Source organism: Chiloscyllium punctatum, chromosome 9 (genome assembly GCF_047496795.1).
Source record: "Chiloscyllium punctatum isolate Juve2018m chromosome 9, sChiPun1.3, whole genome shotgun sequence".
Classification (NCBI taxonomy): Eukaryota; Metazoa; Chordata; class Chondrichthyes; order Orectolobiformes; family Hemiscylliidae; genus Chiloscyllium; species Chiloscyllium punctatum.
In genome coordinates this window covers 113,409,597-113,430,344 of record NC_092747.1, presented here as the reverse complement: position 1 = coordinate 113,430,344, position 20,748 = coordinate 113,409,597, and the positions used below count along the sequence as shown (strand labels likewise).

The following is a 20,748-nucleotide window of genomic DNA, read 5'->3' as shown; positions in this document are numbered from 1 at the left end:
TCTCTTGGTGTGCTGACTAACTTTGGGAGCGTTGAAAGTCACACTGAGAATTGGCAACACTCCCACTAAATGGGGACACAAACCCTAGAGTTATTGTCAGGATTATTTTTAATGGATGCATGAAGTATGGCTGTATTCTTGTGAGTAGAGGTGTCTATACAGGAATAATGAATACATGGATGAGTAAATGGAATTTTAGTCTCCTGGTTCTTTGTACTCAGGCCAACGGGATCCACAGCATGATACTCACCCTGTTTACCTGTGAACCCCTGATCACCTAGAGATCCTTTCAGGCCCTCAATGCCTGGTTCTCCTGGAGATCCACGTTTGCCTGGTAGCCCAGGGGGACCCGATGCTCCTAAAATGTAATGCACAGGGTTAACGTTGTCCTAGAATAAGCATGGACATCATCTGTTTGAGTGAAGACAATGACAAACACTGACCTTTCAATCCTGGATCGCCAATTTTGCCCTTGTAACCAGGACTCCCTGGAATGTTAATCGTATCCCCTAGTTCACCTGCAGTAAGTTGTGCAACAAAAGTGCTGAGTCATCAAAGAGTGAAACACTTGCACTGGTGCAAGAATAATATCACCTGTTTAACATACCCCTGTAGTTTGCAATTCATTTTCACCTTCCCACAGTTAACAACCCACTTCTTTATTCATTCCAGAAACACAGCAACAGGAGGAGGCCATTCACCCCTTCAAATCTATCCCATCATTCAGTAATAGATAATGCACCTTAATTCCATTTACCTGCCTGCTCAATGATTTTAGCCAACAAACATCTATCACAATAAAGGCAAAATATTGAAAATCTGAAACAGAGAATGCTGGAGAAACTCAGCAGGTCAGGCAGCGCGTGTGGAGGGAGAAACAAGAGTTCACATTTCAAATCGAGAATGACTTCTTCAGAAGAGATTCCAAAGAAGAGTAATATCAGACTCGAAAGCTTACTTCTGTTTGACTCTTTAAAGATACTGCCAGGCCTGCTGGGCTTCTCCAGAACACTCTGCATTTGTTAAAAATCTACCAATCTCAGTTTAGACATTTTCAATTGATCACCAACTTCATTATTTTTGGGCTGAGAGTTCTGACAGAGGTTATAGTGTGGAAGCAGGTCATTCGGTCCATCAAGTCCACACTGGACCTTCCAAAAGAGCATCCCAACCAGACCCAACACTCCCCTATCCAATCTCTGTAAACCTGTCCTTCCCATGTCTAATCCGCTGAACCTGCACACTATGGGCAATTTAGCATGGCCAATCCACCTGACCTGTACATCTTTGGACAGTGGAAGGACACCGGAACACCCGGAGGAAACCCATACAGACACAGGGAGAACGTGCAAACTCCACACAGACAGTCGCCCAAGGCTGGAATTGAACCTGAGTCCCTGGTTCTGTGAAGCAGCAGTGCTAACCACTGAGCCACCGTGCCATCCTCACTTCGTTGACCAGAAATTTCGGGGATGACTTTCCTCTCCTTGGATTTGGTGGTGAGAACAACAAATAACTGGGCAGTGTTGCACATCAGAGATGTGAGTACCCTTTCCACCTCAGCAAGTAAGTTCTGGGAGAAACGTCCTTCTTGATCTGCCACCTATAAAAACCTTGAAGAGATCAATTATGAGCTGCTTAAGGGTCTGAACTCAGCACCAGTGAGCACCTGCTACCCTTGTAAGTGGGAAAATCAGCTGTTTTCAAATCAGGAAAATCTGGGGCTATCTGGTTGCAGTGTAGCAGGGTGTCCTCTGTTTGCCAGGTATTTTTGCATCAGTCTTAAGAGAGAGGATACCAGTGACATGCTAGAAACAACGATAGATCAGGAAATGGAATGGAGGAAGGAATGATAGAAAATCACACAAGTGGGAGAGTCTAGAAATCAGTGACACTACTTAAAAATCAGGGATTGCCCATTTAAAGCGGAGGTTAAGTGAATTCCATTTCCCTCAGAGGGTCACAGGTCTTTGCAACTATCTTCCTGCAAAGGTAGAAGTAGCTGAAAGTCCTTGAAAATTTATAAGACAGAGTTGGATAAATTCTTGTTAAGCAAGGGGCTGAAAAGTTATCAGTTTGTGTGGAAATACAGATCTGAGGTTACAGTCAGATCAGCCATATTAAATGACAGAGGAGGCACGAGGAGCCAAATGGGCTGCTCCCTATCGGCTGCATTGAGGGTCAGTAATGAACCAAGGAGGGGGTAAATGAAGCCACCCCACTGTCTCGTCTCCCCATCTCACTACAGACCACAACCAGAGAACCCTGCCCCCATTGAAAGAAAATTGACCTGCCCGACATCATGACCCTTCCCAGCTGAGCCTTCCACAATGGTCTCCAGTTCCCAATGGCTGCCGGCCTCTGATTGGCTAGCCACCTCAGGCAGGGAGGGCATGGATAGGGTAAATAGACAGGGGCTGTTCCCTGGAGTGGGAGAGTCCAGAACTAGATGGCATAGGCTTAGGGTGAGAGGGGAAAGATTTAAATGGAACCTAAGGGGCAACCTTTTCACACAGAGGGTGGTATGTACATGAAATGAGCTGCCAGAGGAAGTGGTGGAGGTCGGTACAATTACAACATTTAAAAGGCATCTGGATGGGCACTTGAATAGGAAGGTTTTAGAGGGATATGGGCCAAATGCTGGCAAATGGGACTCGATTAGGTTAGGATATATGGTTGGCATGGACGGGTTAGACCAAAAGGCCTGTTTCTGTACTGTACATCTCTATGACTCTATGACTTCCGTGACACAGCTCCTGATTGGATGCAGAGCTCAAACAGGTTGACCTGTTGAGCTTTCTGATTGGTGGGGAATTAGTCAATCCTGTTTTTTCTGCCCCACCCACTTGTGTGGAGCAATTCATCCTGAAGGCGAACTTGATATTTCTCCCACAGCTGCTGCATGACCTGCTGAGTATTTTCAGCCATCTCTGTTTTAATTCAGGTTTCCCATCTCTTTGTAGAAATAAAGAATCATTGAAAATGGGAGCAGGACTACACCATTCATCCCTTCATGCCTGCTCCACCATTGGGTACATGTGGTGTGAGGAAATGTCTCCTAACAGCATCCCTGAATGCTGCCTTGTTCTGGATTCCACCCCCTTTCACTCCTTTATCCTTCGAAACAGCACAGTTAGGTCACCCCTTGAATGTCAGACTGAGACATTCACCAAACATCCAACACCAATTGAAGAATGTTTTTCAGGGAGAGCGGAATCTAATCAGACGGTGTTGTTGGAAATTGTCCTGTATTCACTCACCTTTCAATCCGAGTGAGCCTGGGGTACCGAGCTGCCCAGGCAGGCCAGGGTTTCCTGAGACGCCCTGGAATGAAATTGTTGCAATTCAACAAAAGAAATATGTGAAATTTGAAAGAACCAGCCACTTATCTGAACACTCCACAATAAAGGACTTTAGAAGTGGAATTTTTTGATGTCGGAAAGCTGGAGGCAGTTTGGGCACAGAAGCTCCCAAGAACAGCGATGTGGAATTGACTGGAAAATCAGTTTCAGACACAACATGGCCTAAACAAAAACTGAGACAGAATACAGGAAAAAAAACTTGCTCTTTGTTGCATCACCCAGATGGCAATGCACATGCCTTTTGTGTTTGTGGTTTGTAGGCTGTTAATTTCAAGGCATCTGAAACAGCAGACAGAGCCACATTTAAATATTTCAAAGATTGTACTTCTGACAGTGCAGCACTCCCTCAGTACTGACCCTCTGACAGTGTAGCACTCCTTCAGTACTGACCCTCTGACAGTGTAGCACTCCTTCAGTACTGATCCACTGACAGTGCAGCACTCTCTCAGCCCTGAACCTCTGACAGTGCAGCACCTACTCTGCACTGACCCTCTGAATGTGCAGCACTCCCTCAGTACTAAACCTCTGACAGTGCAGCATTCCCTGAGTATGGGCCCTCTGACAGTGCAACACTCCCTCAGTAGGTACCCTCTGAAAGTACAGCACTCCTTCAGTACTGACCCTTTGACAGTGCAGCACTCTCTCATTAGTGAACCTCTGACATTGTTGCACTCCCTCAATACTGACCCTCTGACAGTGCAGCGCCTCCCCAGTACTGACCCTCTGACAGTGCAGTACTTCCTCACCACTGACCCTCTGACAATGCAGCACTCCCTCAATACTGACCCTCTGACAGTGCAGCGCTTCCTCAGTACCGACCATGCAACAGTCACTCAGCACTGACCCTTTGACAGTGCAGCACCTCCTCAGTACTGACCCTGCGACAGTGCAGCACTCCCTCAGTACCGACCCTCTGACAGTGCAGCGCTCCCACAGTACTGTCCCTCTGACAATGCAGCACTCCCTCAGCACTGACCAAAAAACAGTGCAGCACTCCCTCAGGACTAACCCCTGACAGTGTAGCACTCCCTGATACTGATGCTCTGACAGTGCAGCACACCCTCAGTACTGACCGTCTAACAGTGCAGCAATCCCTCAGCACTGAACCTCTGGCAGTGCAACGCTCCCACAGTACTGACCCCCCCGACAGTGCAGCAGTCCCTCAGTATTGACCTTTTGACAGTGCAGCACTCCCCCAGCACAGACCCTCTGGCAGTGCAGCGCTCCCGTATTACTGACTCCCTGACAGTATAGCACTTCCTCAGTACTGACCCTCTGACAGTGCAGCAGTCCCTCAGCACTGACCCTCTGACAGTGCAGCACTCCTTCAGTATTGACCCTCCACCAGTGCAGCAGTCCCTCCGTACCCATCATGCAGCTGTCCCTCAATACTGACCCATTGACAGTGCAGCACTCCCTCAGTATTGACCCTGTGACAATGAAGCAATCCCTCAGCACTGACCCTCTGACAGCGCAGCACTCCCTCAGTACCGACCATGCAGCACTCGCTCAGTACTGACCCTCTGACAGTGCAGCATTCCTTCAGTACTAACCCCCTGACAGTATAGCACGTCCTCAATATTGACCCTCTGACAGTGCAGCGCTCCCTCAGTACTGCATTGGGAGTGTCAGTTTGGATTATGATCTTGAACATCTGGGGAGGAACATGAAGTCAGAAGTGTGAGTCTGTCGGGATAATGCAAGCTTTTCAGCCTCTGTTCACACTTGTAACAAAATCTGTTCTTTGTGTGAATCCATCTGGATGACGCTCAAACAATTTGAGTCAAACCCACCTTCTCACCAAACATCCCAGGAAAGCCTCTGATGCCTGGTGGTCCAGGGGCTCCTGGCATCCCTTTGCTTCCAGGTTCTCCTGGTACTCCCGGAAACCCTGGAATTCCTTTCTGTTGCCCTGGAAGTCCCGGGAGACCAGGATGTCCTTGCTGTCCTGGATATCCCGGCATCCCCTTCAACCCTGAATCAGAAAAAACAACAGAAGGAAACATAAGTGTCTTCACAGATTTCCTAACTCCTTCGGTCTCTACACTGAAGGACACCAATAACAACAATGGCTTGCATTCATATAGCACCTTTAATTCGGAGAAACGTCCCAAGAACATAAATCAGACAATATTTCACATGGAGCTACACGAGGAGATGTTTGGACAAGTCAGCAAAAGCTGGGGCAAGGGGTTAGATTTGAATGAGTGTCTTAAAAGGAGCTGGACCGTTGATAGGTCAGCCACTAATGGTGGGGTGATCAAACTGCAATTCACAAAATACTGGAAATTGAAGTGCAAAGGTCTCAGAGGGTTGTGGGGCCGGAGGAGATGACAGATCCAAAGGCGGGTTGTGACCTTGCAGAGAGTTGAAATTGCTCTTGAGAATTTTAAACTTGAGCTGTTGTTGGTTGGCAGGTATATAGTTAAACGTGTCAAATCTCCGACACATTCAAGATGGGAGAATGGCCGCGAGATCATTGGAATAATTATATTTCGAGGTGTACGTCTAAACTTCACTTGGTTCATTGTGAAGAATATTGAGCGTTTAGATCAATGATTCCAACCGATGCCTTAAGGAGTAAGCCAGTGGCCTTCATCTGATTTTGAGTCCTGTGTTTGTTTCTGAGGAGTAGGGATGTGTGAGTCTGTCGGGATAATGCAAGCTTTTCAGCCTCTGTTCACACTTGTAACAAAATCTGTTCTTTGTGTAAATCAATCCGGATGACGATCAAACAATTTGAGTCAAACCCACCTTCTCGCCAAACATCCCAGGACAGCCTCTGATGCCTCTGAGGCCACTCTCACTCTTCAGTTATAATATCATCAGGCATCGGAGCAGATGTAGGCCATTCAGCCCATTAAGTGTGCTCTACTATTCAATGAGATAATGGCAGATCTGATCATTCTCAACACCACTTTCCTGCCTTTTTGCCATAACTCTTTATTCCCTTACTGATTGAAAATCTATCTTAGCCTTGAATTGCTTAATGACCCAGTGTCGGTAGGCCTCTGTGGTAAAGAATCCATCGACTGACCACCCCAGTGTGAGTAAAAAAATCCTCATCTCTATCCCAACTGGGTTACCCTTTACTTTGAGAGATTATGCTCTCTGGTCCTACACTCTCCAACAGTGGAAACAACATTTCTTGTCTACCCTGTTAAGTTCCCTAAGAATATTTGTTTCAGTAAGGGTCTCCTCCCTTTTTTCTAAGATCCACTCAGTACAGGCCCAACCTACTCAACTCTCCTCATCAGACTGCCCTTCCATACCCAGTATCAGCCTGCTAAACCTTCTCTGGACTGCCTCCAGTGCCAGTATATCTTTCCTTAGATATATGGAACAAAAATATTCACAATATTCCAGGTATGGTCTTGTGTAGTTGGTTTAGTTTGTGCCTTATATAGTTTTAGTAAGGGAGTGGACCATTCCCTTTGAAATAAAGGCCAACAGGCCATTTGCTTTCCCTATGACCTGCCAAACTTGGATGCTAGCTTTTTGTGATTCATGCTGCAGGAATGAAATTCCACAAGAAGTGGTGGATGTGGGTACAGTTATGACATTTAAAAGACATATGGGTAAGTACATGAATGGGAAAGGTTTGGAGGGAGATGGGCTAAACACAGGCAGGTGGGACTAGTTAGTTTGGGATTGGTCAGCATGAAGTAATTGGGCTGAAGGGTCTGGTTCAGTGCTATCTAACTCTGAATTCCACAGCTCTTGAGAAAGCATGCTGACTATGAATGAATTATTGAGGCTGAAAACAAATCATCCAGAGAACAATCTGAAGTTATACACATCCAACATTTTTAATGCAAGACAACTCAGTAGCAAATCAATCACGATCAGACTATTGAAACATAATGTGACTGACACAGACATGGACTCACACAGTCTCTTATAGCATTGCATGCACCAAAAATCACTTTAAATGTTGATCTGCATTCGGTTTCCTGCTCCCAGTTGTGTTTGAAACAAAATGTGGTTTTAACCCTAACCTTAAATGCTGCAGCCAATCCCTGCAGAGCAGCCCTCACCTGGCCACTGTTCTCGAGTTGTGGGTCAGTGAGGGGATGTCCCCGTGCTTCTGCAAACAGTGGGGAACACTCAAACCAAGTGCAGCGCCACCTGACTGAGCTTTAATCAGAGGTCCCAGCACTGCTTCTGGATAATTCTGACCATTTGCCACCCCTGTCCCAGTCACTTGTGGTGCCCAGACCTCCGCCAAGATGATAAATTAGAGCTATGTTCAAACCTAATGTGTTTGACCAAGTAGCATTGTTTACCCTGAGTATAAAGACTGTGGGTTCAAGAAACCTGATACATTACGTAGGCTGACACATAATGTTGGAAATGTAGCATTGAATTTTTTGCACAACAGAATTCCACAGCAACAATACAATGAGCAGATGATTTGTTTTAAGTAATGTTGGTGAGGGATAAATGCTGCCACTGGAGGGATTGCCAGTCCCGAGAGAGAACTCTTCAGGTAGTGACCATGGGACTTCTTACTTCCACAGCACTGGACAGGTTACACTGTCTTGTGTTCCTGTTTCTAAAGTGGGAGGAGGTGTAACGGTGGGAAGGACAGTCATTTTCAGAAAAAAGTATAAAAGACAACATCTTCTTTCATCAAAACCGGTGAAAAGAATCATGATGGGGGCTTTCTAAACTGAGAAAGGGGACTCACTCCCACAGGGAGAGCAGATGGTAAATAACAAGTCAGCATGAATGAAGAATAATCCGAGGAGGAAGAAGGGGAAGTGAGTGGAATGTTTTCACATGGACAAGTCCTGAGACAGAGATTGTTTTGGCACAAGTGGCACTGAAGCAGATCACAGAACAAGTGGATTAAAGTGGATTTTGATAAGGATTTGAAACTACAGAATGCAAAAGAACTTGGGCAAAGGACGGGCAGATGGGGTTGGAGTATACTGCCTCTGTTGGATAGAATAATGGGCTGAATAAACAAATAAGTAATTTTGGAACAATCAGCATTAGATAAAAGACATCTCGAAAACGTGAGCCGCTGAAATGTGTGCAATATCCTAAACTCAATCTCAATGTCCCTCTCCAGAGTGTCTTATCTGTGTTAATCAAGTGTGAACTCTGGTGTGCCAGGGTCCAGTGGGAGAGTGGGGTGAGTTTACAACTATGTATAGTCACTGTGTTTTCCCCCAAGTGATTTGCTGGAGTTTTCTGATATTCAGTGAAGAATTAGGAAACCGTATCCTTGAAAATTGGTGTTATTCATTCCTCAAGGAACTGAAGATCAATCAAGTATAAAGGAAGTAGGAATATACTTAAGAGGGAAATCAGGAGGGCAAAACGGGGACATGGGATAGCTTTGGCAAATAGAATTAAGGAGAATCCAAAGGGTTGTTACACATACATTAAGCACAAAAGGGTAACTAGGGAGAGAATAGGGCCCCTCAAAGATCAGTAAGGTGGCCTTTGTGTGGAGCCACAGAAAATGGGGGAGATACTAAATGAATAGTTTGCATCAGTATTTACTGTGGAAAAGGATATGGAAGATATAGACTGTAGGGAAATAGATGGTGACATCTTGCAAAATGTCCAGATTACAGAGGAGGAAATGCTGGATATCTTGAAACGGTTAAAAGGTGGATAAATCTCCAGGTCCTGATCAGGTGTACCCAAGAACTCTGTGGGAAACTAGAGAAGTGATTGCTGGGCCTCTTGCTGAGATATTTGTATCATCAATAGTCACAGGTGAGGTGCTGGAGGTTGGCAAACGTGGTACCACTGTTTAAGAAGGGCGGTAAAGACAAGCCAAGGAACTATAGACTGGTGAGCCTGACCTCGGTGGTGGGCAAGTTGTTGGAGGGAATCCTGAGGGACAGGATGTACATGTATTTGGAAATGCAAGGACTGATTCGGGATAGTCAATATGGCTTTGTGCGTGGGAAATCATGTCTCACAAACTTGATTGAGTTTTTTGAAGAACTAGCAAAGAAGATTGATGAGGGCAGAGTAGTAGATGTGATCTATATTGACTTCAGTAAGGCGTTCGACAAGGTTCCCCATGGGAGACTGATTATGAAGGTTAGATCTCATGGAATACAGAGAGAACTAACCATTTGGATACAGAACTGGCTCAAAGGTAGAAGATAGTGGATGGTGGTGGAGGGCTGTTTTTCAGACTGGAGGCCTGTGACCAGTGGAGTGCCACAAGGATCGGTGCTGGGCCCTCTACTTTTTGTCATTTACATAAATGATTTGGATGTGAGCATAAGAGATATAGTTAGTAAGTTTGCAGATGACACCAAAATTGGAGGTGTACAGTGGACAGTGAAGAGGGTTACCTCAGATTACAACAGGATCTGGACCAGATGGGCCAATGGGCTGAGAAGTGGTAGATGGAGTTTAATTCAGATAAATGCGAGGTGCTGCATTTTGGGAAAGCAAATCTTAGCAGGACTTATACACTTCATGGTAAGTTCCTAGGGAGTGTTGCTGAACAAAGAGACCTTGGAGTGCAGGTTCATCGTTCCTTGAAAGTGGAGTCGCAGGTAGATAGGATAGTGAAGAAGGCATTTGGTATGCTTTCCTTTATTGGTCAGAGTATTGAGTACAGGAGTTGTGAGGTCATGTTGTCACATTGGTCAGGCCACTGTTGGAATATTGCGTGCAATTCTGGTCTCCTTCCTATCGGAAAGGTGCTGTGAAACCTGAAAGGGTTCAGAAAAGATTTACAAGAATGTTGCCAAGGTTGGAGGATTTGAGCTTTAGGGAGAGGCTGAACAGGCTGGGGCTGTTTTCCCTGGAACGTTGGAGGCTGAGGGGTGACCTTATAGAGGCTTACAAAATTATGAGGGGCATGGATAGGGTAAATAGACAAAGTTTTTTCCCTGGGGTCGGGGAGTCCAGAACTAGAGGGCATAGATAGAACATAGAACAATACAGCACAGAACAGGCCCTTCGGCCCACGATGTTGTGCCGAACTTCTATCCTAGATTAAGCACCCATCCATGTACCTATCCAAATGCCGCTTAAAGGTCGCCAATGAATCTGACTCTACCACTCCCACGGGCAGCGCATTCCATGCCCCCACCACTCTCTGGGTGAAGAACCCACCCCTGACATCTCCCCTATACCTTCCACCCTTCACCTTAAATTTATGTCCCCTTGTAACACTCTGTTGTACCCGGGGAAAAAGTTTCTGACTGTCTACTCTATCTATTCCTCTGATCATCTTATAAACCTCTATCAAGTCACCCCTCATCCTTCGCCGTTCCAACGAGAAAAGGCCGAGAACTCTCAACCTATCCTCGTATGACCTACTCTCCATTCCAGGCAACATCCTGGTAAATCTTCTCTGCACCCTCTCCAAAGCTTCCACATCTTTCCTAAAGTGAGGCGACCAGAACTGCACACAGTACTCCAAATGTGGCCTAACCAAAGTCCTGTACAGCTGCAACATCACCTCACGACTCTTGAATTCAATCCCTCTGCTAATGAACGATAATACTCCATAGGCCTTCTTACAAACTCTATCCACCTGAGTGGCAACCTTCAAAGATCTATGTACATAGACCCCAAGATCCCTCTGTTCCTCCACCTGACCAAGAACCCTACCATTAACCCTGTATTCCGCATTCTTATTTGTTCTTCCAAAATGGACAACTTCACACTTGGCAGGGTTGAACTCCATCTGCCACTCCTCAGCCCAGCTCTGCATCATATCTAAGTCCCTCTGCAGCCGACAACAGCCCTCCTCACTGTCCACAACTCCACCTATCTTTGTATCATCTGCAAATTTACTGACCCACCCTTCGACTCCCTCATCTAAGTCATTAATAAAAATTACAAACAGCAGAGGGCCCAGAACTGATCCCTGCGGAACTCCACTTGTAACTGGACTCCATGCTGAATATTTACCATCTACCACCACTCTCTGACTTCGACCGGTTAGCCAGTTTTCTATCCAATTGGCCAAATTTCCCTCTATCCCATGCCTCCTGACTTTCCGCATAAGCCTACCATGGGGAACCTTATCAAATGCCTTACTAAAATCCATGTACACTACATCCACTGCTCTACCCTCATCCACATGCTTGGTCACCTCCTCGAAGAATTCAATAAGACTTGTAAGGCAAGACCTACCCTTCACAAATCCGTGCTGGCTGTCCCTAATCAAGCAGTGCCGTTCCAGATACTCGTAAATCCTATCCCTCAGTACCCTTTCCATTACTTTGCCTACCACAGAAGTAAGACTAACTGGCCTGTAATTCCCGGGGTTATCCCTATTCCCTTTTTTGAACAGGGGCACAACATTCGCTACTCTCCAGTCCCCTGGTACCACCCCCGTTGCCAGTGAAGACGAGAAGATCATTGCCAACGGTACTGCAATTTCCTCTCTTGCTTCCCACATAATCCTAGGATATATCCCGTCAGGCCCGGGGGACTTGTCTATCCTCAAGTTGTTCAAAATGTCCAACACATCTTCCTTCCTAACAGATATCTCTTCTAGCTTATCAGTCCGTTTCACACTCTCCTCTTCAACAATACAGTCCCTCTCGTTCGTAAATACTGAAGAGAAGTACTTGTTCAAGACCTCTCCTATCTCTTCCGACTCAATACACAGTCTCCCACCACTGTCCTTGATCGGACCTACCCTCGTTCTCGTCATTCTCAGGTTTCTCACATACGCATAGAATGCCTTGGGGTTATCCTTGATCCTATCCGCCAGGGATTTTTCATGCCCTCTCTTAGCTCTCCTAATCCCTTTCTTCAGGTCCCTTCTGGCTATCCTGTATCCCTCCACTGCTCTGTCTGAACCTTGTTTCCTCAACCTTATGTAAGCCTCCTTCTTCCTCTTTACTAGACATTCAACCTCCCTCGTCAACCAAGGCTCCCTCACACGACCATTTCTTTCCTGCCTGATCGGTACATACATATCAAGGACACGTCGTATCTGCTCCTTGAAAAAGTCCCACATTTCCACCACATCCTTCCCTGACAGCCTATGCTCCCAACGTATGCTCCTCAAATCCTGTCTTACAGCATCGTAATTTCCCTTCCCCCAATTGTAAAAACTTCCTTGTTGTGTGCACCTATCCCTCTCCATAACCAAGGTGAAAGTGACAGAATTGTGGTCGCCATCACCAAAATGTTCACCCACTAACAAGCCCACCACTTGTCCCTGTTCGTTACCGAGTACCAAATCCAATATGGCCTCCCCTCTGGTTGGACAATCTACATACTGCGTTAGAAAAGCTTCCTGGACACACTGCACAAACACCGCCCCATCCAATCTACTTGATCTAAAGAGCTTCCAATCAATATTTGGGAAGTTGAAGTCGCCCATGACTACGACCCTGTGGCTTCTGCACCTTTCCAAAATCTGTTTCCCAATCTGTTTCTCCACATCTTTGCTGCTATTGGGGGGCCTATAATAAACACCCAACAAGGTGACTGCACCTTTCCTATTTCTGACTTCAGCCCATACTACCTCCAGAGGCAGATCGCCCTCAAACTTCCTTTCTGCAGCCGTTATACCATTTCTAATTAGCAATGCCACCCCCCCTCCTTTTTTACCACCCTCCCTAATCTTACTGAAACATCTGTAACCAGGAACCTCCAACAGCCATTCCTGTCCCTCATCTATCCATGTTTCCGTGATGGCTACAACATCGTAGTCCCAGGTACCGATCCATGCCTTAAGTTCACCCACCTTATTTCTGATACTCCTTGCATTGAAGTATACGCACTTGAGCCCATCTCTGTGTCCGTAAGTAGTCCCTGTCAGTGCTACCTTCTCCACAGCCTCCCTACAGTCTTGGACATCCTGACACACAGCTAGCTTACTTGCTGGACTACAAGTCCGGATCCCATCCCCCTGCCAAATTAGTTTAAACCCCCCCGAAGAGTGCTAGCAAACCTACCCCCCAGGATATTGGTGCCCTTCTGGTTCAGGTGCAACCCGTCCTGTTTATACAGGTCCCACCTTCCCCAGAATGCAGTCCAATTGTCCAAATATCTGAAGCCCTCCCTCCTACACCATCCTTGCAGCCACGTGTTCAACTGCACTCTCTCCCTATTCTTTGCCTCTCTGTCACGTGGCACCGGCAACAACCCAGAGATGACGACTCTGTCTGTCCTAGCTTTTAGCTTCCAGCCTAACTCCTTGAGCTCTTGAATGACCTCCCCGCCCCTCTTCCTACCTATGTCGTTGGTGCCAATGTGTACCACGACTTCTGGCTGCACACCCTCCCCCTTAAGGATTCTGAAGACACGGTCCGAGACGTCTCGGACCCTAGCACCCGGGAGGCAACAAACCATCCGAGAGTCTCGCCCATGTCCACAGAACCGCCTGTCCGTCCCTCTAACTAGAGAGTCCCCTATAACTAGCGCTCTCTTCTTCTCCCCCTTTCCCTTCTGAATCTCAGAGCCACAGACCCCTTCACTGCAGCTTACACCTGCAAGGCTGTCCCCCCCAACAGTTTCCAAAGCTGCATACTTATTTTTTAGGGGAACGACTACAGGGGAACCCTGCACTGCCTGTTTCTTCCCCTTCCCACCTCTAACTGTTACCCAGCTACCTCTGTTCTCTGGCGTAACTATGTCCCTGTAGCTTCTATCGATCACCCTCTCAGCCTCTCTAATAATCCTCAGCTCATCCAGTTCCAGTTCCAGTTCCCTAACTCGTTCGGTGAGGATCAGGATCTGACTGCATTTCCTGCACACGAAGTCGGCAGGAGTATCGGTGGTCACCCCTACCTCAAACATCCTGCAGGAGGAACATTCCACCGCCTGTGCTGCCATGACTGTACACTGTCTCCAAAAACAAGAACACTGAGTCAATAACCTGTGGACTTTAAAGTTAGGTTAGAGGAGGAGGGTGGGGGGGAGGCCCTACGAAAGTAGGACCTGGGGTCTAGAACACACCCACTCAAATACTAATCACTTACCTTCCCGCCCAGCTATGCGCTCCAACCTCACTTCCGCTGCCCGCTACAGGTAAGTAATTTTGAAACAAACTGTCTTACCTTAGCTGTAGTCTCCCGGGTTCGTTTTTCCTCGGCCGCTGCTCCCACTCAAAATAGGGCATAGGTTTAGGGTGAGAGGGGAAAGATATAAAAGAGACCTAAGAGGCAACCTTTTCATGCAGAGTGTGGTACGTGTATGGAATGAGCTGCCAGAGGATGTGGAGGAGGCTGGTACAATTGCAACATTTAAAAGGCATTTGGATGGGTATATGAATAGGGAGAGTTTGGAGGGATATGGGGCAGGTTCTCGTAGGTGGGACTAGATTGGGTTGGGATATCTGGTCGGCATAGATGGGTTAGACCGAAGGGTCTGTTTCCATGCTGTACATCTCTATGACTGTAAGGCAGCGGAGAAACCATTGGGGTAATAACACTTTATTTTTGTCTACAGTTTTGGATGTTTTTGGAGGTATTGGGAAGAGGATGGCCTGGTGCTATTATTGCTAGACTATTAATCCAGAGACCCAGGGATGCTCTGGGGACCTGAGTTCGAATCCTGCCACAGAAGATGGTGGAATTTGAATTCAATTAAAAAACTGGAATTAAGAATCTACTGATGACTATGAAATCACGAATGCACAATGTTCAGCACCTCAGATACTGAAGCAGTTCATGTCCAAATGCAAAAAGGTTTGGACAATACCCATGCTTGGGCTGACAACTAGCAAGTAAGACTCAAGCCACGCAAATGCCAAACTATGACCATCACCAATAAGAGACAGTCTAACAACAGCTCCTTGGCATTCAATGGTGTTGCCATCACTGACTCCCCCACTATCAAAATCCTGGCGTTATCATTGACCAGAAACTCACCACATAAACACAGCGGCTACAAGAGCAGGTCAGAGGCTTGGAATACTATCGAACAGTGTGGTGCTGGAAAAGCACAGCAAGTCGGGCTAATGCCTCAAACATCGACTCTCCTGCTCAATGAGTGCTGTACTATGCCAGTGCCACACTTTTTGATTCTGATTCTCCAGCATCTCCTGTCCTCATTTCCTCTTAGTTGCTCAGAATTTTATGGCCAATAACACACCTCCTGACTCCCCAAAGCCTGTCCACCAAATACAAGGCACAAGTCAGGAATGTGATGGAATACTCCTCACTTGCCTGGACAGTCCCAACAACACTCAAGAAGCTTGACACCATCCAGGACAAAGGAGTCCATTTGATTGACATTACATCTACAAGCATCCACTTCCTCTACAACTGATGCTCAGTAGCAGCTGTGTGTACTACCTACAAGATGCATTGCAGAAATTCACCAAACATCCTCAGACAGCACCTTCCAAACCCAGGACCACTTCTACCTAGAAGGACAAGGGCAACAGATATATGGGAGCACCACCATCTGCAAGTTCCCCTCCAAGCAACTTGCCATCCTGACTTGGAAATATATCACAATTCCTTCACTGTGGCTAGGTCAAAATTCTAGAATTCCCTCCCTAATGGCATAGTGGGTCAACCCACTGCAGGTGGACTGCAGCGGTTCAAGAAGGCAGCTCACTACCATCCTCTCAAGGGGCAACTAGGGACAGGCAATCAATGTTGGCCAGTCAGTGACACCCATATCCCATTAGTGAGTTTAAACAAAAAGAAATTTCTGAAAGTATAAAGATGTTTAGTCATTGCTTCTAGCCTGGTTATTAGCGTAAAAATCTTAAAACACGATGGCTTGTTGTAATTCCTTCAGATATTCCGCGGAATTGTTTTGAAAGATATTGCTTTCTCTAGAGATAGGAATCCCCTGTTTTTGTCTTTCAAAACCTGTCATCAGATTTCTTTGAATTAAATTTAATCCAAAATTAGCCCGGTCAACCTGAGACCCCCTTTTACTTTGAACAGAACTGAGAAAGATAAACTTGATCTTGTCCCATAAATTGTTGTTCAGCTCTCCCGGAACATGTCCAACTTGATTCTTAGCTGCTGAGGGTTTAATTCTGTTACTTTCATTCCCAACCTGGTAACACTTAACTCTAGAACTGTTTTTCACAGTGAGGGCTTTTGCTGGAAATTCTCTGTAAGCTGGATGAATCTCTCAGCCTTGTTTAAAATGCTGACAAAGTTGGTCTTATTAATCTAAGCATGAACTCCACCGACATCTCAGTGTGATGAACCATTGAGATTCCAACCTCTAACTGTGGACATTCTCTCAGATCCTGGCTCATTACCTGAGCCTGAGATTTTAAGATACATTTTAGAAACCTTTTACTTAAATTCATTTGTGGGATATGGGCGTCGCTGGCTGGCCATTATTGATAGCCCATCCCTATTTGCCCTGAGAAGATGGTGCTGATCTCCCTTATTGAATCATTGCAGTCCACTTGCTGTGGGTTGACCCATAATGCCAGTAGGGAAGGAATTACAGGATTTTGACCCAATGACTGTGAAGGAATGGTGGTATATTTCCAAGTCAGGGTGGTGAGTGGGTTGAAGGGGAACTTGCAGACGGTGTTCCAAAGTGCTGCTGTCCTTGTCCTTCTAGATTGAAGTGGTCATGGGTTTGAAAGGTGCTGTCTGAGGATCTTTGGTGAACCTCTGCAGTGCAGCTTGTAGATAGTACACACTGCTTCGACTGAGCGCTGGTGGTGGAGGGATTGAATGTTTGTAGATGTGATGCCAATCAAGCGGATTGCTTTGTCCTGGATAGTGTCAAGCTTCTTGAGTGTTGTTGGAGCTGCATCAATCCAGGCAATTGGGAGTATTCCATCACATTCTTGACTTGTGCCTCATAGATGGTGGATACACTTGGGGTGTTGTGAAGTGAGTTACTTGCCACAGGATTCCTAGTCTCTGACCTACTCTTGTAGCCACTGTGCTTATGTGGTGAGTCCAGTTGAGTTTCTGGTCAATGGTAACTCAAAGGATGTTGACAGTGGGGATTCAGTGATGTTTATACCGCTGAATGTCAGGAGGCAGTGGTTAGAGTGTCTCTTAATGGTAGTTATCTGGCATTTGTGCAGCGCAAATGTTACTTGCCACTTGTCAGCCCAAGCCTGGATATTGTCCAGATCTTGTTGCATTCGAGCACAGACTGCTTCAGTGTCTGAGGAAAGGATGTAGGTTTCTTCGCTGAGCTGGAAGGTTCATTTCCAGATGTTTTGTCACCCTACTAGGTAACATCTTCAGTGGGCCTCTTCAGTGAAGCACTGATAAGTCCTGCTTTCTACTTATATGTTTGGGTTGGTGATGTCATTTCCTGAAGAGTAACTGTGCAATCAATGGTGAACATCCCCACTCTGACCTTATGATAGAGGGAAGGTCAATGATGAAGCAGCTGAAGTTTGTTGGGCCAAGGACACTACCCTGAGGGTCATCTGCAGAGATGTCCTGGAGCTGAGATGACTGACCCTCCCCAACCACAACCATTTTCCTTTGTGTCAGGTATAATTCTAACCAGCAGAGTGTTTGCCCCCAAAATCCATTGAATCCAGTTTTGCCAGGGATCCTTGATGCCATACTCGGTCAAATGCGACTTAGATGTCAAAGGCTGTCACTCCCCCCTCCTCTCTGGAATTCAGCTCTTTTGCCCATGTATGAACCAAGGCTGTAATAAGATCAGGAGCTGAGTGACCCTGGCGAAACGCAAACTGGGCATCACTGAGCAGGTTGTTGCTGAGTAGGTGCTGCTTGATCACTTTACTGATGATGAGGGGGCTGAGGGGGCGGTAATCGGCCGGGTTGAATTTGTCCTGCTTTTTGTGTACAGGACATAACTGGGCAATTTTCCACATTGTTGGGTAGATGCCAGTGTTGTAACTGTACTGGATGAGTTTGGCTAGGGGAGCAGCAAGTTCTGGAGCACAACAGTACTCAGTACTATTATGCTATTGTCTCCAGTACTATTGCTGGAATGTTATCAGTGCCCATTGCCTTTGCAGTATCCAGTGTCTCCAGCTGTGTGTTGAAATCACGTGGAGTGAATCGAATTGGCTGGAGACTAGAATCTGTGATGCTGGGGACGACTGGAGGAGCCTGAGATGGACCATCCACTCCGCACTTTGGACTGAAGATTGTTGCGAATGCATCGGCCTTACCTTTGGCACTGACCCTCCAGCATTGAGGATGGGGATATTTGTGGAACCTCCTCCTCCAGTGAGTTGTTTAATTATCCACCACCATTCATGTGGTAGGACTGCAGAGCTTAGATCTGATCCATTGGTGTGGGATCACTTAGCTCTATCACTTGCTGTTTATGCAGTTTGGCATGCAAGTAGTCCGCCGAGAACCCAACTCCCTGGTGATATGAATCACGTGGAGCCTTGTACCTGCCTATAAAAGCTGATTATCTATCCAACTCTTCATTTTATGTTGGTAGTAACCCAATGTTTGTAACAACATCCTGGGATTTTGGAGACCAGCAGTCAAACCACTGTAAACACAGATGCTGCTGTGGCTAATGCCAAATGTAAACAATCTTTTCAGCAAATAATCCAGCCTTTCCTTCAGTCTTTAATCAGCCACATTAGCCAGCCCTGCTGTTAGGCATTAGATCACATGATTGCCTTTCTCTTACTCGTAAGTTAAAGACAATTCCCAAAACACAACAGTTTCATTCGCATCATATTTTGAATATCCGTCAATTTGGATATAACCAGCACAGTCAATCTGAGTGTATAAAGAATTAATCAGCTAGGAGTCCAAAAAAACTGTTTAGATTCAAAGACTGATACAGGTCATTTAGCTCATCGTGCCTGAACTGTGTCTTTGAACGAGCCATTCAAATTGTGTCATATCCCCTCTCCATCTATACCTCCGACTGCCTTGGGAAAGCAGCCAACATCATCAAAGACCCCTCCTACTCCAGTGACGCTCGCTAACAAACTCTTCCATTGGGCAGAAGATACAAAAGCTCATACACATGTTCCTACAGATTCAAGGACGGCTTCTTTCACGCTGTTATTAGATTTCTGAATGGAACTCTCAAATTTTAAATTTAATGTTGACCTCACTCTTTCTGCCCTTTCTCTGCAGCCATAACATTGTATTCCTCGCTCTGTTCTATTACCTGAATGCATCTTGTATGGTACAATCTGCCTGCACTGCACACAAAACAAAACCTTTCACTGTACCTAGGTACATGTAACGATAATAAATCAAATCAAACTTTCCCCATTGTCCTGCCATTATTTCCTTCTAATTTCCTTGTGAAAGTTACAGAAACTGCTTCCACTGCCCCTTTAAGCAGTACATTCCAAGGCCCTACAAATGGCTGAGTACAAAAAAAAGGCTCATGTTCACCTACGATGTTTGACAGGGTTCAATCAAACAGCAACACAGACTGGGAAAAGTGGTCGAAACAATGTGGGGAAGATACAGGATTATACCTGGAATCAGAGGCAAAATGCAACTGTGCACAAAACCAGGTAACAACATCAAATATTCATTTTTTGTTTCAGTTTTTATATTATGGCAGTACTTACCTCTGGGACCAACAAATCCGGGTTCCCCAGGCAAACCATCGTCTCCTTTCTCCCCCTTCACTCTCACCATCATGGCAGGTTCGATAGGTGGGGGTGGTCCTGGAGGTCCAGTTTGTCCACGGTCACCTATGATCATAAATAAGACAGCATCACTCTGCAACAATCTGTCACCTGCACAAAGGCTTTGTTTCCGATGAGGCACCCATCCATGAATGGCATGTGCCCAATAAGTGGAGCTGAGGATTGGAGCAGTTTGATTCCTTTAGTGTCTGCCATAATGCAGCTATATACACAATAAGTTCCATGTGCAATATAATTCCAAATCTTTCATCCTCCCTGTACCTCCTTACTCCCCAACTCCCTAGCATCCTTCTAAAACTCTAGTCTGGGTCCGATGCGCTCTCTAATTCTCCATTACCCAAAGAGTAACGTTTTGCTGTGAGGTTTGTGGTGGGGAAAGGCTGAGGAAATCAGATTGGCATCTAACAAAACCTGAGAGCCAAACTGATGCATCAAATGCTTTCTGGAGGTTAAGGATAGCTACACTGATGGATCTGTGCACTGGCTTCATCTTTTTGCATGTGAATCGTAAACTGAGCATTCCAGGCTGCATTCCTTGGAATGGAATAGGCGGAACCTGGGAGCATGGATGAGAGGTACAGAAATCTGCTGAATGCAAATGGGATGTGTTAGGAATCTGTCAGATTTCCTGAACAGTTGTACACATGATGTGTGAAGATGGAATTCTGCCAACCCACCTCAGATAAAAAGGACTCGAGAAGCACTATTTAGTCATGTAACAGACCGAACTTTGCTACATTTTGTTTTGAACATGGGTTTCTTATCAGTCTGAGATCTCAGTTGCACAATGAAACCTCTGATACTGCAGCTCTCCCTGTGCTGGACATCAGTCTATAATCTACCTGTTTCAATTAAATCACCTCTTACTCT

The 20,748-nt window shown here is 46.0% G+C and overlaps 1 protein-coding gene across 1 annotated transcript in view; it reads right to left on the bottom strand.

Annotated features, from left to right (window-relative positions):
- The window catches only part of LOC140481614 (uncharacterized), a 220,152-nt gene that overhangs the window by 29,451 nt on the left and 169,953 nt on the right, over positions 1-20,748 (bottom strand). The window contains exons 33-37 of the mRNA XM_072578091.1: positions 19,798-19,923; positions 5,156-5,337; positions 3,261-3,324; positions 444-518; positions 251-358 (exon numbers count right to left, since the gene is read on the bottom strand). Coding sequence (XP_072434192.1) covers positions 251-358; positions 444-518; positions 3,261-3,324; positions 5,156-5,337; positions 19,798-19,923 — 555 coding nt within the window. The remainder of the gene's footprint in view (positions 1-250; positions 359-443; positions 519-3,260; positions 3,325-5,155; positions 5,338-19,797; positions 19,924-20,748) is intronic.